This window comes from Onthophagus taurus, chromosome 7 (genome assembly GCF_036711975.1).
Source record: "Onthophagus taurus isolate NC chromosome 7, IU_Otau_3.0, whole genome shotgun sequence".
Classification (NCBI taxonomy): domain Eukaryota; kingdom Metazoa; phylum Arthropoda; class Insecta; order Coleoptera; family Scarabaeidae; genus Onthophagus; species Onthophagus taurus.
Window position 1 is genome coordinate 19,344,282 of NC_091972.1, and position 15,811 is coordinate 19,360,092.

At 28.2% G+C, this 15,811-nt stretch overlaps 1 protein-coding gene and 1 long non-coding RNA gene across 2 annotated transcripts; one reads left to right on the forward strand and one right to left on the reverse strand.

Annotated features, from left to right (window-relative positions):
• Window positions 1-1,930: 1,930 nt before the first annotated feature.
• LOC111417721 (uncharacterized) lies at window positions 1,931-10,880 on the forward strand. The gene is made up of 7 exons (XM_071198131.1): window positions 1,931-2,199; window positions 2,247-2,342; window positions 2,398-2,583; window positions 9,832-10,020; window positions 10,079-10,250; window positions 10,309-10,385; window positions 10,433-10,880. Exons 1-7 carry the CDS (start codon window positions 2,028-2,030, stop codon window positions 10,621-10,623), a joined length of 1,083 nt encoding a protein of 360 aa, XP_071054232.1. The 5' UTR covers window positions 1,931-2,027; the 3' UTR covers window positions 10,624-10,880.
• Window positions 5,330-5,666, reverse strand: LOC139430807 (uncharacterized). The gene is made up of 2 exons (XR_011641173.1): window positions 5,456-5,666; window positions 5,330-5,396 (listed from the first exon to the last, which is right to left on the reverse strand). It is a non-coding gene; the product is annotated as an uncharacterized lncRNA (long non-coding RNA).
• Window positions 10,881-15,811: the final 4,931 nt, after the last annotated feature.

Below are 15,811 nucleotides of genomic sequence, written 5' to 3' on the forward strand. Positions count from 1 at the left end.
ACTTTTGCTCTTAGATATGTGAATATCGAGATAGATACGAAAATATGAAAAGTTTATGAATTTGTTGCTCTTTCAAGTTATTAAAGGTATAGAGTATATTTATTTGTAACTCTATATTTATTAATCGTACAATAAAATATTAAAAATTAAAATGGAGTATTTGATAGACTGTTTTATATGTGTGTCTACCAGTTTATTTATTATTTTATGACTATAACAAAATCGCCATGGGAAAATACATTATGTTGATATAACAACCCATGGTGATATAACATGATGTTTCTATATAAAAATAATAAGAGTGCGTGATGCGCTACAAAAGGTAACACCTGAGAATCGGAGCTTGCTATAAGAAAATTTTTCAAGCAGAAATTGTTGCAAATTTTATTGATAACAATATTGCTCTCTTGCACTCTTGCTCTTAGGTACGTCAATATCGAGATAGATACGAAAATATGAAAATTTTATGAATTTGTTGCTCTTTCAAGTTAATTATGGTAACACTTGGGAATCGCAGCATGCTATAACAAACCTTTTATAACAAAAATTGTTGCAAATTTTATTGTTAACAATATTGCTCTCTTGCACTTTTGCTCTGAGATATGTCAATATCGAGAAAAATACGAAAATATGAAAATTTGATGAATTTGTTACCCTTTCAAGTTATTAAAGGTAACACTTGGGAATCGGAGCATGCTATAGGAAATCTTTTATAACAAAAATTGTTGCAAATTTTATTGTTAACAATATTGCTCTGTTGCACTTTTGCTCTTAGATACGTCAATATCAAGATAGATACGAAAATATGAACAATTTATGAATTTGTTGCTCTTTCAAGTTATTAAAGGAACACTTGGGAATCGGAGCTTGCTATAAGAAAACTATTACAAGAAAAATTGTTGAAAATTTTATTGTTAACAATATTGGTCTCTTGCACTTTTGCTCTTAGATACGGCAATATCGAGATAGATACGAATATATGAAAATTGTATGAATTTGTTGCTCTTTCAAGTTATTAAAGGTAACACATGGGAATCGGAACTTGCTATAAAAAAACTTTAGTTGCTCTCTTGCACTTTTGTTATTAGATGCGTCAATATCGTGATAGATAAGAAAATATGAAAATTTGATGAATCTGTAGCTTTTTTAAGTTATTCAAGTTAATACTCGGGAATCACAGCGTGTTACGAAAAGACTTTTACAATAAAAATTGTAGCAAATTTTTATGTCAACAATATTGCTCTCTTGCACTTTTTCTCTTAGATCTCTTAGATACGTCAATATCCCATAAGTTAGGTGTTCCCATAAGATCCAATTTTTGTCACAATGGTATTGATTTTAAGTACGATGTGTTTTATAAAGTATTATAAAAATTCAAATTTTCAAATTTTGAAAATCGGTAGATTAAGTCGTATATCGGTATATTATCTTCTATATCGATAGCGTTGGCAACGCTGGGCCTTTTTGTGATTTTAGCGCCATCTATGATTTAAGTAAAATATATTTTTTTTAATTATTCATTTTTATTATTTTTTGTGTCTTATCTTAAAAACTAGATAAGATTTCAATACATTTTATCACAAATCATTCGATTTGATTCATTAATTACATCCTATTTATTTTATAAACATGTAAGCTTTTTTATGATTTTAGCCCCATCTAACATGGCGGGTTTTAACTAATAATATAATTTAAAAAATTTAATTTTTAATGTTTTTTCTATCTTATCTTAAAAACTAGATAAGATTGCTATAGATTGTATCAAAAATCATTCGAATTAATTCATTAATTACATCCTATTTATTTTATAAACATGTAAGCTTTTTTATGATTTTAGCTCCATTTAACATGGCGGGTTTGAACTAAAAATAAAATTTTAAAAATTATTAATTTTTAATGTTTTTTTCTATCTTATCTTAAAAACTAGATAAGAATTCAATAGACTGTATCAAACATCATTCGTATTGATTCATTAGTTACATCCTGTAGTATTTTTATTAATAAATAAGAAAGAATTTGTTGCAATAATGTGGAAAATATTAATATTTAACGTTTTATTTTGTGCGGTAAATTGTGATTTGGATTGTAAATATCAAGTACACACCGATTTCGGCCCTGAAGATTGTGATAGTGAAGCTGGTAATTATTATAATCCAACAATGTATGATGGTTGTATACCAGGGTGTGAAAAACGAATGAGTAAGTTTTAACACATGATTATAAAAATGCTTTAACTGTTTAAATAGAAATAACAGATCTTTCTGGACTTTATAAATGTTCTTCATTACATCTTTGTCCTCCTGGTTATGAATGCAAGGAAGAAAAGTGCGTACTTGATGAGGGTAAGAAAAAAATAATAAGGTATAAAGAAAACCTAAGAAAAATTCTTGCTTTTAGACTCTTGTTTTAAGTATGTCTATAAAACAGGAGACTATGAGAATGCTAGATTTCAACCAAAATGTTTAGTAGATGGAACATGGGCACCTAAACAATGTAAAGGAGATAGATGTTTTTGTTACGGACCTAAAGGAAATCGGATTTTTGGGGATGCATTTCTTAATCAAGCTTCAAATATGACTTGCGGTAAATTAAATGAAGCTCTCTTCTTCATGAATCTAATCATCCCTCCTAACCATCTCTCGTCCTTCTTTTAGTCCTCTTCATGATGATCTTGCAAAGAATATTAAAATTTGTGAATATTTATAAAGATTAATCACTTACATTAGTATAATATTACTTGCATCTGTTTTAATTATAAACGGTTATTTAGAGTCTGAATAAGCGAGAACAGGATCATTGCAAAAAGTAATCTATATTTCTCGAAACATTTTTTATAATTGTGGTCTCTATAATTGGTATAGTCTTTTGAAAGAAATTTTGTTAAAGGTTTCGTAATTTGAGCGAAATTTTGTCTAAATCTTATGTAATATCCGACAAGTTCTAAAAATGCTTTTCTTGGTATACGGAATTGTCGATTATTTAAAAAATTTGTTTCTCAAGAACTAAAAGTGCCTTTTTGCATTAAAAAGAGGATACTATAATTAATAATTGGTGATATTTCCACAAGGATCCTTCAAGAAATTATTTTATAGCGAATTTTGAAAGTTATCGATCAAAATTTTGCAACATCCAAAATTTTATCAAAACTTCAAATATTGTTTTCTTAAAAACTAAACGTTATTTTTCAAAACGGGTTGGTTCATTGGAAAGAGGACACTTTTATTAACACTTTGGCTAATTTTCATACTCATATTCCAATAAATGGATTTTATACGAATTTTTAAAACTTAATCTGCGAAAATTGCAAAATTCGAAAAAATTGTCAATTATTTCAAAAATTTTTTTCTCAAGAACTGAAAGTGATTTTTCAAAACGGCTTTTTGCATTAAAAAGAGGATACTATAATTAATAATTGGTGATATTTTCACAAGGATCCTTCAAGAAATTAATTTTATAGCGAATTTTGAAAGTTATCGATGAAAATTGCAACATCGAAAGTTTTATCAAAACTTCAAATATTGTTTTCTCGAAAACTAAAAGTTATTTTTCAAAACGTGTTGGTTCATTGGAAACAGGACACTTTTATTAACATTTTGGGAAATTTTCATACCAATATTCGAAGAAATGGATTTTATACGAATTATTAAAATTTAATTCGAAAAATTGTCGTTCATTTCAAAAATTTATTTCTCACGAACTGAAAGTGATTTTTCAAAACGGCTTTTTGCATTAAAAAGAGGATACTATAATTAATAATTGGTGATATTTTCACAAGGATCCTTCAAGAAATTAATTTTATAGCGAATTTTGAAAGTTATCGATGAAAATTGCAACATCGAAAGTTTTATCAAAACTTCAAATATTGTTTTCTTAAAAACTAAAAGTTATTTTTCAAAACGTGTTAATTCATTGCAAAGAGGACACTTTTATTAACATTTTGGGAAATTTTCATACCAATATTCCAAGAAATGGATGTTATACGAATTATTAAAATTTAATCGGCGAAAATTGCAAAATTCGAAAAAATTGTAGATTATTACAAAAATTTATTTCTCAAGAACTAAAAGTGATTTTTCAAAACGGCTTGTTGCATTAAAAAGAGGATACTATAATTAATAATTGGTGATATTTCCACAAGGATCCTTCAAGAAGTTAATTTTATAGCGAATTTTGAAAGTTATCGATGAAAATTGCAACATCGAAAGTTTTATCAAAACTTCAAATATTGTTTTCTTAAAAACTAAAAGTTATTTTTCAAAACGTGTTAGTTCATTGGAAAGAGGACACTTTTATTAACATTTTGGGAAATTTTCATACCAATATTCCAAGAAATGGATTTTATACGAATTATTAAAATTGAATCGGCGAAAATTGCAAAATTCGAAAAAATTGTCGTTCATTTCAAAAATTTATTTCTCACGAACTGAAAGTGATTTTTGAAAACGGCTTTTTGCATTAAAAAGAGGATACTATAATTAATAATTGGTGATATTTCCACAAGAAAATCGAAAACATTATTAAACATCGAAAATTTTATTAAAACTTCAAATATTGTTTTAAAATGCGTAAAATACATGTTGAAGGTTAAATTTAAATAAAACAATACGATGTATGATTAAACTTCTTTCTTGCTATATTTTTATTCAATTCGTCCGTACCTAATTTATAAGGTCATCATCAGCCGAATCTACATGACCAAGAAATCACAATTACAAAAATTCTTTAAATAAGTCAATCGATACAAAATCTATAATTAGAATTTTAACTTACGGTCAAATAAAAGTCTTTCCAAAATGGAGACACGAAATACACATCATGTAAACATTTAAAAAACATAAGTTATAATATATTAAAATTTCCACACACACCATATCTTAAAAGTATGGAAAAGAAACCTAATCACAATAATTTTTCTCAAATTCAACAATGGAAAAATATAAAGTCTATTAAAAACAAATTGAAAGAAAATAATGCAATTTATATAAAAGCAGACAAAGCAACTGGCATCGTTATAATAAAAAAAGATGTATATATTAAAAAAACTAATGAATTCATGAAAGGTAACAACTATATAGAACTTGTGAATTAATAAACTATTTTAGTTGACTATAGTTAATTAGTAAACTTGTGTCATTTAATAATTCCCCAAGATATAAACTCGCAAATTTCATGTTAAATATTTTCAAAGAATTGAATTTCAAACCTACATACTCTATACCGAATATAACCAAATGCATAAAAGAAGTTGAAAACATAGATCTTACAAATAGATTAATATTCATTTTTGTTTTCTTTTCACCTGGGTAATTCAATTAAACAAATTTTGCACTTAAAGGTGAAATGTGTTTATTATCACTCTACCGGTTTCGCTCCTTTCGGAGCATCTTCAGGAGTTCCTAAAGTTATTAATTTTACAACACGTTCTATTATTATATAATTTTACATTTTAACTTACGTAAATTTTTTGAACAACTAAACATGTATGTGATACTTTATTGAATTAATTCACTATTAAAATGTTAATCTCTAAACATGTGCTATCATACATCACTTTTTATTATATTTTAGGTTATGTTGGAACTGTCAATGGTATATTTTCTATTTTAATGTTGGTAATCTGTCAAATGTGATTGTCGTGTATTGAATTTAAACTTTCTTGTTTTGAATAGGTTAATTTTCAACAGGTTAAAATGAGGTATTACAACATAAACATATTAACTCCCTACATCAAACACACTGAAAAATATAATGGTACAGAGAGAGCAGCTATTTTTAGAGTTCGGGAGGTTTTCGTGGAGGTGTGTATGGTTGTTTGAGATAGGTATATAGTGGTCTTCTTGTAGGTATAATTTGTTCGTTTAGGCATGTTACATCAGGGCAGTTGTTGAGGAATTTATTAATTCATAGTTTTCCATTATTTCTAAATAGTAACTTTTATTGATATGATGAAGGATTCTCTAATTTTTATCTTCGTTAAATTCATGTTTTGAGTTAAATGTTAAGTGATTTCCGAAGTTGGAGTTATTTTTGTGTTTATGTTCTCTTATTCTTTTTCTAAGGCTTCTTCCTGTTTCTCCAATGTACGCTGCTTTACAAGTGTCGCACTCTAGTATGTACACACCATTGTTGTCCGGTTTATCTATTTTGTCCTTATTGTTTATAAGCATTCTTTCTAATGTTTTATTTGGTTTGAAATTAAGATTTATATTATATTGTTTTAAACTCTGTTTTATTTTATTGGATATGTTGCCTTGGAATGTTATAGCTCTATAATAAATACTTTGATCTTCATTGTGTTGATTCTTTAGAATGGTACAATTAATCATTTTTTGTTTTTTCTGTTGTTTGTTTATAATATTATTTATTATGTAAGTTGGGAAGTTATTATTTTTCGCAACTGTGAATGTGTCTGTGTGATCTAAAAGCAGCTAGTTTATGTGCGTTACAGTGATATGAGTCGTAGGGTATGACTGCATCTGTCTGTGTTGGTTTTCTGTATGTGTTAAATATAAAACCGTTATCCTGTGTTCTTTTTATGTTTATGTCTAGGTAGTTTATTTCGTTATTTTCCTCTTGTTCTATCGTAAATTATATCTTGCTGTGTATTGAGTTAATATATTTATGAATCTTGTTTATAGTGTTGTTGTCTTTAGTATTAACAATGACTAGTGTGTCATCTACATACCTTTTCCAAAATTTTATATTTTCAAAATATGGATTATTATCTTTATTAATTATAAGTTTAGTTTCCATCTCATTTAGAAATATGTCAGAGATCAAACTGCTCAAAGGAGACCCCATTGGTAAACGCTCTTCGTATGAATATATATTATTATTGAATTTGCAGAAATTTTGTTGTAAACTGATCTCGAATAGGTTGAAAATGTTATTACGATCATTTAGGTCTGTTATGTTATGTGATAGAATGTCTTTAAATAATGTTCAATGTTTGTCTGGTGGGGATGTTGGTATACAGGTTGACGATGTCGAAGAAGAATAGTAAAATCTTTTGGCAGTGACATTGTGCTCAGTTCTGTTATTATTTCTGATCTATTCCGAATAGTGTGTGTTGGTTGGAAGTTAATATTTGTTTTGAAAATGTCTATTAGAAATGTTGATATTTTGTAAGTATTTGAGTCGATGCTGGTTATTATTGGTCTTATGGGCATGTTCTGTTTATGCAGCTTAGGCAATGCATACAATCTAGGTATTTTCGGGTTCATTGGGATGATTGATCTTACATTTCTGTCATATTTCGTTAAAGTAGTTTTACTATTGTTTATTATTTTCTTACAAATAGATATTTGATTTCTTTCGATGTATCATTTTGAAGATGAAACAAATATAAAAGATTTTAATGAAATCCTAAAACATATAGTTAAACAAAATTATTGCATTTTTAATAATAAAACTTACAAAGTATCAGAAGGATTACCTATGGGCATGCCTTTATCTCGCATACTCGCCGATATAGAAGAAGAAGAAAACAATATTTATTTGGACTTATATAAAAATTATAACAATAAGAAATACGAAAAGAAATACATATATAAAATAAAATAAATATAAAAAACGAGTCCAAAAGGGCTATAGACCTTAGTCTTCCTGCCCGTGATTTTGCGTTCGGTTTGGTTGTACTTGGGTCTTCTCAGTTGGGCCTTATTTTTTTAAGAAGTGTGAGCCGTGTTATGGGACAGCGGGTAAGGGAAAGGAGAATGATGATGAGATTTTTTAAGGCGTTTTTGGGGAAGTTCATAATTGCTTTAAAGGCTAAGGATTGTAGACGGGAGTTTATAGGAGGAATCTTTGTAAGGTCGTAAAGGAGTTCGTTGGAAGGGTTGAAAAGTGGGTTGTGAGGGTGTCTAATGCGGGTGACAATTCTCAGGGCTGCTCTCTCTGCTACTTCCAGATGGTACTGTGATCCTCTCGGCGCATCAGTCATGATTAATGAGGCATATTCGATAATAGGTCGGCATATTGAGGTGTATATGTGAGTAGCGCATTTGGTGGATATATTTCGCCGATATATTTTTAGACTATTTTGAAAACCATCATATTATGAATAGTAAAAATCTTTTCAAAAAGTATATAGTTAAATGGATAAGATATGTGTTTTAAAAGAATTTTATAAATATCTCAACCAATTACACAATAAATTAAACTTCACCATCGAGTTAGAAAATAATAAAGTTTTAAATTTTTTGGATTCTTAAAATAAGCAATATTGAAAACAGATTGAATTTTAATATTTATAGAAAACCTAGTTCAGTTGATACAATAATTCCATATGATTCTAATCACCCCTTATCTCATAAATTAGCGAGCTTCAGGTATTTTATCGAATGAATTTTTAATTATCCATTATCACAAGAAAATAAAATTGATGAACTATATCTTTGATCTAACAAAAAAATAATAATTTTCCTGAAAAAATAATTAAAAATGTAATTAATAAAATTAGAATAAAACATGATCCTTTATTTCCCAAAGATAATGAACCTAAAAACTATAACCCCATTGTATTTAACTCTATAACAGCATCTAGTAAAAGAATTTTTCAGAAATATAATATTAATCTTGTCTTTTCTAATAATACAACGTTAATAAGGGTACTATCTAATTATAACATTAATAAAGAGAGTGGTGTTTATCAGATTAACTGCTCTGAATGTAATAAGTAATAACATAAATAGAATAATGGAACATAAAAATAAAACCAATTCTAATGTTTTTAAACATAAAATTGAAACAGGATTTCTTCCAATTGATTTTGAGAATGTAAAATTGTTGCATAGATGTAACAAAGGTTTTAAATTAGATCTTTTGGAAGCTCTGGAAATTAACAAATATACTAAAAACAAAAAATATGAACTTCTCAATAACCAGTTGGATATTAAATTTACACCTTTGTTTAGCTACCTAAGTAAAATATAAAATTCCTTTGGGTTTTCATGGCTTCTTTTTCTTTATATATTTCGTTAAAAAGTTATTTTTGTCTGTTAAATTTCTTTTGAAAGCTGTTTATTTCTTTGTAATAGTATATTATTCAACAAGCGTATAATGGCGGCTGTTACCCACGAAGAAGAAGTTGCAACACGAGCGAGCGAAGCGAGCGAGTGTTGTAATCTGAGTGGGTAACATCCATTATACGCAAGTTGAATACTATACTTTATCTACAACTATTTAATTTTGAAAAAAAAATCAAAAAAACGAAAAAAAAATAAACTTGATAGACATTTCAGACATAACCTCAATATAAGAAAGCTGTCATTTCTGTTAATATTTTATTTTTTGATTAGTAGGCAGTGTCAGAAGTGTGGAATAATGGCCTCATTATTCAACACTTTGTCTGTCATGGGTAATGAGTGTCATTACCCGTCAAAAATCAATTGTATAACGAATAGATAATTCAATAGTTGTAGATAAAGACTTTTATTTGACCGTAAGTTAAAATTCTAATTATGAATTTTTTATTTTTTATCTTTTTAATTTTGTATCGATTAGAATTTTTGTAATTGTGATGTCTTGGTCATGTAAATTCGGCTGACGATGACCTTATAAATTAGGTTGAAACCGGTACCGAGGAATTGAATAAAAAATATAGCAAGAAGGAAGTTTAATCATACATCGTAATGTTTTATTTAAATTATTCAAATATTGTTTTCTCAAAAACTAAAAGTTATTTTTCAAAACTCATATTAAAAGAACTGGATTTAATAAGAATTTTTAAAATTTAATTAACACAGTAATATTAGAAAGGGGAAATAATTAATTGTTTGCAGAATTTCTCTTCTTAGATGGACAAATTGAATGTTTTTTTATGACTTTTAGCTTGTAGTCGTAAAAGAGCTGAAATGGAGGAAGCAAAACAATATTTTTTCGTAAGTTTACATTGTGATAGCATGGGAAATTACGAACCACTTCAATGTCAAGAGGGAAATTGTTGGTGTGTTGAACCAAAAACGGGGGAATTAACAGCACCGGTTGTACCGGAATTAATGATGTCACAATTACCATGCTGTAATTATTACATTTATTTATTAATGCTATTAATATTTACCATAAAAATTATTTTTAGATGATAGTGAATCGGTTGGTTCTCAATATTTCCGGCAATGTGAAAGTCAGATTTACGCTCAAGCGAAAATAAAAGATGAATACAACGCGCATGGAACAATAAAAATAAATTTTGGCAACTTGAAATGTCTTTATGATGGGAATTTTGGACCGTATAAAACAGAAGAGGGACAGTAAGAACAATTTTATTAATTTAAATTAATTCGTTGTAATATATCGTTATAATTTTAGAACGATGTGCGTGTGGAAAGATAATTCAAAAATTGGAAGTTATGCTGTCGCTGGGGAGAATCCCACATTAACTTGCAGTAAGTATTTATAAATTAAAAATATAAAAATAATTGTTTCTTTTAAGATTGTGCGAGAGATGTAAAAATTTTTGAATTACTTGGAAAACAACTTATGCAAGCTTGTTCTCCTGACGGAAGCTATTCTCCCGTTCAAAAAGATGGGGATGAATATTATTGTGTTGATACTGATGGGTATAGAAAGAACGATCCGGGAGAAGAACCGCTTGAAGAACAATTTTGTCGTGATTTGATATAAAGTTACTATTCTTTTTTATTAGACAACTTTATTGTAATTATAAATTATACAATAAAAAAAAAAACATGCCAACACCTATTTAAATACAATTAACTATTTAACAAATAATGAGACAAAAAAATGATCTTAAAATCTATTGTTATCACTATTAAGATTATATCTATTTTTTTAATTCGAGTACAATTATTAATTTGTATTTTCTTTGTTGTAAATAAATTAACCATCTCTTGTTTATAAATAAATTTGACTTAATTCTATTATTTTAATTTAAATTAAATCATTAACAATTGCACCATTTCATTTCTACAGCATAGAAATTGTTATTTACGTAATAAAGCATATCAGTTTCTTTAAAATATTTATTAAGAGGCAAGAGTTATTAAGATTAAAGACTAGATTATGAAAAGTTAAACATTTTTTGTAGTAATAATGGAGGGAATTAAAAATAATTGGTCCGAAAAACCATTATTAATAATAATTATTAATCTTTTTATAATGTTTTAACTGAAAATTTGTGCGTAAAAATAAAGAAACAGGCAGTTAGATTTTAATATTATTTACGTGGAATGTTTCACAAATTATCACTTTATTAACGTTATTAAATAAACAAAACCGACTTCTTTTAAACACACATCTTAAAACATACAAATCATTTTTTTCTTTTCCTTAATCTCCATTAGAACAATAGAAAATTTGTGCGTAAAAATAAAGAAACTAAAAAGAATCAAGTCTTTGGTTCTGATGTCACACCATTGGCAGTTAGATTTTAATATTATTTACGTGGAATGTTAAAAAAGTTTCACAAATTATCACTTTATTAACGTTATTAAATAAACAAAACCGAGTTCTTTTAAACACACATCTTAAAACAGAAAAATCATTTTATGCGTTTTCTTAATCTCCATTATTTCCATCTTCCTCATCATCAACTTCCTGTCCCTTTTTTAATATCTGTCATTCATCTAATTCATCCATACGACATCTCACAGCTACCTCAACAACCTCCAAACTTGGATAATCCAATTCTTTTACCAAACATAACACCGCCGATAAAATATTTGAATTCTAAAAAACAAATTTTAAATAATACACTGCCCAAAAAAATTAGAGGAACACTTTTCTCGAAATCTGTAACTTTTTAAATAATAATTCTAGGAAAATCAAATTTGGTTTACTTCATGGGCATATACAGGTGTCTCAGCGAGACCAGTCATTAGACGTTTCTGGGGTTCTGGCCAAAATAAAAATTTGAGAATTCAGATTTAAGTATTATGAATTGCGTTCTCTTCGACTAAAATATTTTCAGAATTCTAGCACTTCCGGAAGTTCTGGAACGGTTAACAATATTGCTCTCTTGCACTTTTGCTCCTAGATCCGTCAATATAGATACGAAAATATGAAAATTTTATGAATTTGTTGCTCTTTCAAGTTATTAAACTTGAAACACTTGGGAATCGGAGCATGCTATAGGAAATCTTTTATAACAAAAATTGTTGCAAATTTTATTGTTAACAATATTGCTCTCTTGCCCTTTTGCTCTTAGATACGTCAATATCGAGATAGATACGACAATAGGAAAATTTAAGAATTTGTTGCTCTTTCAAGTTATTAAAGGTAACACTTGGGAATCGGAGCATGCTATAGGAAATCCTTTATAACAAAAATTGTTGCAAATTTTATTGTTAACAATATTGCTCTCTTGCCCTTTTGCTCTTAGATACGTCAATATCGAGATAGATACGACAATAGGAAAATTTAAGAATTTGTTGCTCTTTCAAGTTATTAAAGGTAACACTTGGGAATCGGAGCATGCTATAGGAAATCCTTTATAACAAAAATTGTTGCAAATTTTATTGTTAACAATATTGCTCTCTTGCATTTTTACTCTTAGATACGTCAATATCGAGATAGATACGAAAATATGAAATTTTAAGAATTTGTTACTCTTTAAAGTTATTAAAGGTAACACCTGAGAATCGGAGCTTGCTATAAGAAAACTTTTATAACAAAAGTTGTAGCAAATTTTATTGTTAACAATATTGCTCTCTTGCAGTTTTGCTCTTACAAGGGAAGTATCAGAACTGTCCCTCACCGATTTTGTTGAAATTTGGTACAGCGATAGTATGGCCAAAAATAAGGTTTACATATTTTTTATACGTGCTAATAAAGCCCCTGGGGCGAGTTATAAAGGTTGGAAATCGGGGCGAAATATATATATTCGCTTATAGACTGAAAACGAAAATAGGTATGGAAATGTGGTAAATGTAAACTGATATTCATTTTCAAAGAGCTTTCCATTGATATATCACATATATATCTGAGGGCTTCAGAGGGCTGGGGTTAACTACCCTAACCACCCCAAAAATTAATTTTTTTTTCGAAAATTGTTTGTCGATTTTGGTGCAATTTGTATGCTATTGTAAGAACTTACAAGGGTTCGAAGTTTGGGGTAGAAAATATATTTTCGCTAATAACTTTCATACTCCTACAGAAAAATGTTTTTTTATCCTTATTCTATTTAAATAACACAAAAGTTAGGATAATTATATAAATATTTATTAATAATGAGTTAAAAAGTAACTGACAAAAGAATGGTTGACTATCACAAATTGTATTCTACATTATTAATTTAATTTTTTTTTTACTTTTTTTATTCATTATATTGTTGGGAATAATGAAAATCATGGAAGAAATGTTTTAAACACAACGATTGTTTACACCATACACAAGTTATAACAGCTATATCTCCACAGATATCGCACGTAGGTTTTTCATTGGAAAGGCAAACCTTCACGGGATTTTCAAACTGTTCTGGTCTCTCCTTTATATATTCAGATGCAAACCAGGCGTATTTAAAAACATTAATAAATCGTGGGGAAGACAACTGGTTATGCGTTAAGGATTGCAATTTTAAAATATTATTTCGCTGATGCAAATTGACATCGTGCTGGTAGAGAATAACTTGATCAGAAAATCTTCTAATGAAATTTTTTCATATTCTAAAACCAAATACATCCAGGGGTTGAATTTGACCTGTTGTCCCTTCAGGTATAGACAAATATTTAAACTTAACATCCGATGGAGTTACTTCACCAACAATTTCAGGGCAGTGGCCACTCCAAGAATCCAGTAATAGTAATGATTTGGGTCCTATGTTTGGGAAATAGACATTTTGTAGCCACCTTTTCATATGAGCAGAAGTCAATTTACCAGACTTTGATACGAAAACGAATATGGTATCTGCTTTGAACATTGTATTTAGTACCCTCAGATTTAACATAACTGATAGAAACAATGATTATCAACAATACATTAACTAAAAATAAATTAAAAAAAAACTAAACTAACAATGTAGAATACAATTTGTGATAGTCAACCATTCTTTTGTCAGTTACTACAGTTTGTCCTAACTTTTGTGTTATTTAAGTAGAATAAGGACAAAAAAGCTTTTTCTGTAGGAGTATGAAAGTTATTAGCGAAAATATATTTTCTACCCCAAACTTCTAACCCTTGTAAGTTCTTACAATAGTACTACCTAACGTATAAAAAAATCATCGTGGTAAATTGCACCAAAATCGACAAACAATTTTCGCAAAAAAAAATAATTTTTGGGGTGGTTAGGGTAGTTAACCCCAGCCACCCCTTAATGTCGTATAGGGTTTATTTTACTGCGTAAATCTTAATTTACATCTAATTAATGGTTTTCTTCAAAATATTGTTCAAAAGTGTTACAGTTTATCACATTATTCTTAAGGAAAAGGGTTATCTGTCATACCCCGTAACTTTGCAGGGGATAATCAGAGGCAAATAAGAAAAAACACGTCATTAATATTTTTAAACGTACTATAAGGATACATAATATCGCCAAAATCGACAGGGTAGTTTTTAAAATATTCCAAAAAACTAGGGGTAGTGTACCCCCTGAAGCGCTCAGATATATGTGTGATATATCAATGGAAAGCTCGTTGAAAATGAATATCAGTTTATATTTACCACATTTCGATAGCTATTTTCGTTTTCAGCCTATAAACGAATAAATATATTTCGCCCCGATTTCCAACCCTTATAACTCTTCCCAGGGGCTTTATTAGCACGTATAAAAAAATACGTAAACGTTATTTTTGGCCATATTATCGCTGTACCAAATTTCAACAAAATCGGTGAGGGACAGTTCTGATACTTCCCTTGTTAGATACACCAATATCGACATAGATACGAAAATATGAAATTTTAAGAATTTGTTGCTCTTTGTAGCTGTTAAAGGTAACACTTGAGAATCGGAGCTTGCTATAAGAAAACTTTTACAACAAAAATTGTTGCAAATTTTATTGTTAATAATATTGCTCTCTTGCACTTTTGCTATTAGATGCATCAATATCGTGATAGATATGAAAATTTGATGAATTTGTAGGTTCTTTTAAGTTATTAAAGCTAATACTCGGGAATCGCAACGTGTTACAAAAAAACTTTTACAATAAAAGTTGTAGCAAATTTTATTGTTAACAATATTGCTCTCTTGCACTTTTGCTCTAGATGCGTCACTATCTATTTTAAAAATATTATATTACTTATGACACGTACTGTATATACCAACGATATGGCAACGTGGCTCGAGCGACACTGCCATATCGTTGGTATATACTTTTATGCAATATAAGTAGGGTATTGCTATAAGGTACAATTTTTGTCGCAATTGTATTGATTTTAAGTACGATGTGTTTCATAATATTTTGTTAAAATCTTGAAAATCAGTAGATTAAGTCGTATATGGGTAGACTATCTCCTATGTCGGTAGAATATTTGTGATTTTAGCGCCATCTATTTTTTTTTAATTATTAATTTTTAATGTTTTTTCTATCTTATCTTAAAAACTAGATAAGATTTCAATAGATTGTATCAAAAATAATTCATTAATTAGATCCTATTTATGTTATGAACATATAAGCTTTTTTTATGATTTTAGCCCCATCTAACATGACGGGTTTTAACTAAAACATATAATTGTAAAATGTATAATTTTTAATATTTTTTGTATTATATTTTAAAAACTAGATAAGGTTGCAATAGATTGTAGCAAAAATCATTCAATTAATTACATCCTATTTATGTTATAAACATGTAAGCTTTTAATGTTTTTTGTATCTTATCTTAAAAACTGGATAAGATTTCAATGGATTGTACCAAAAAT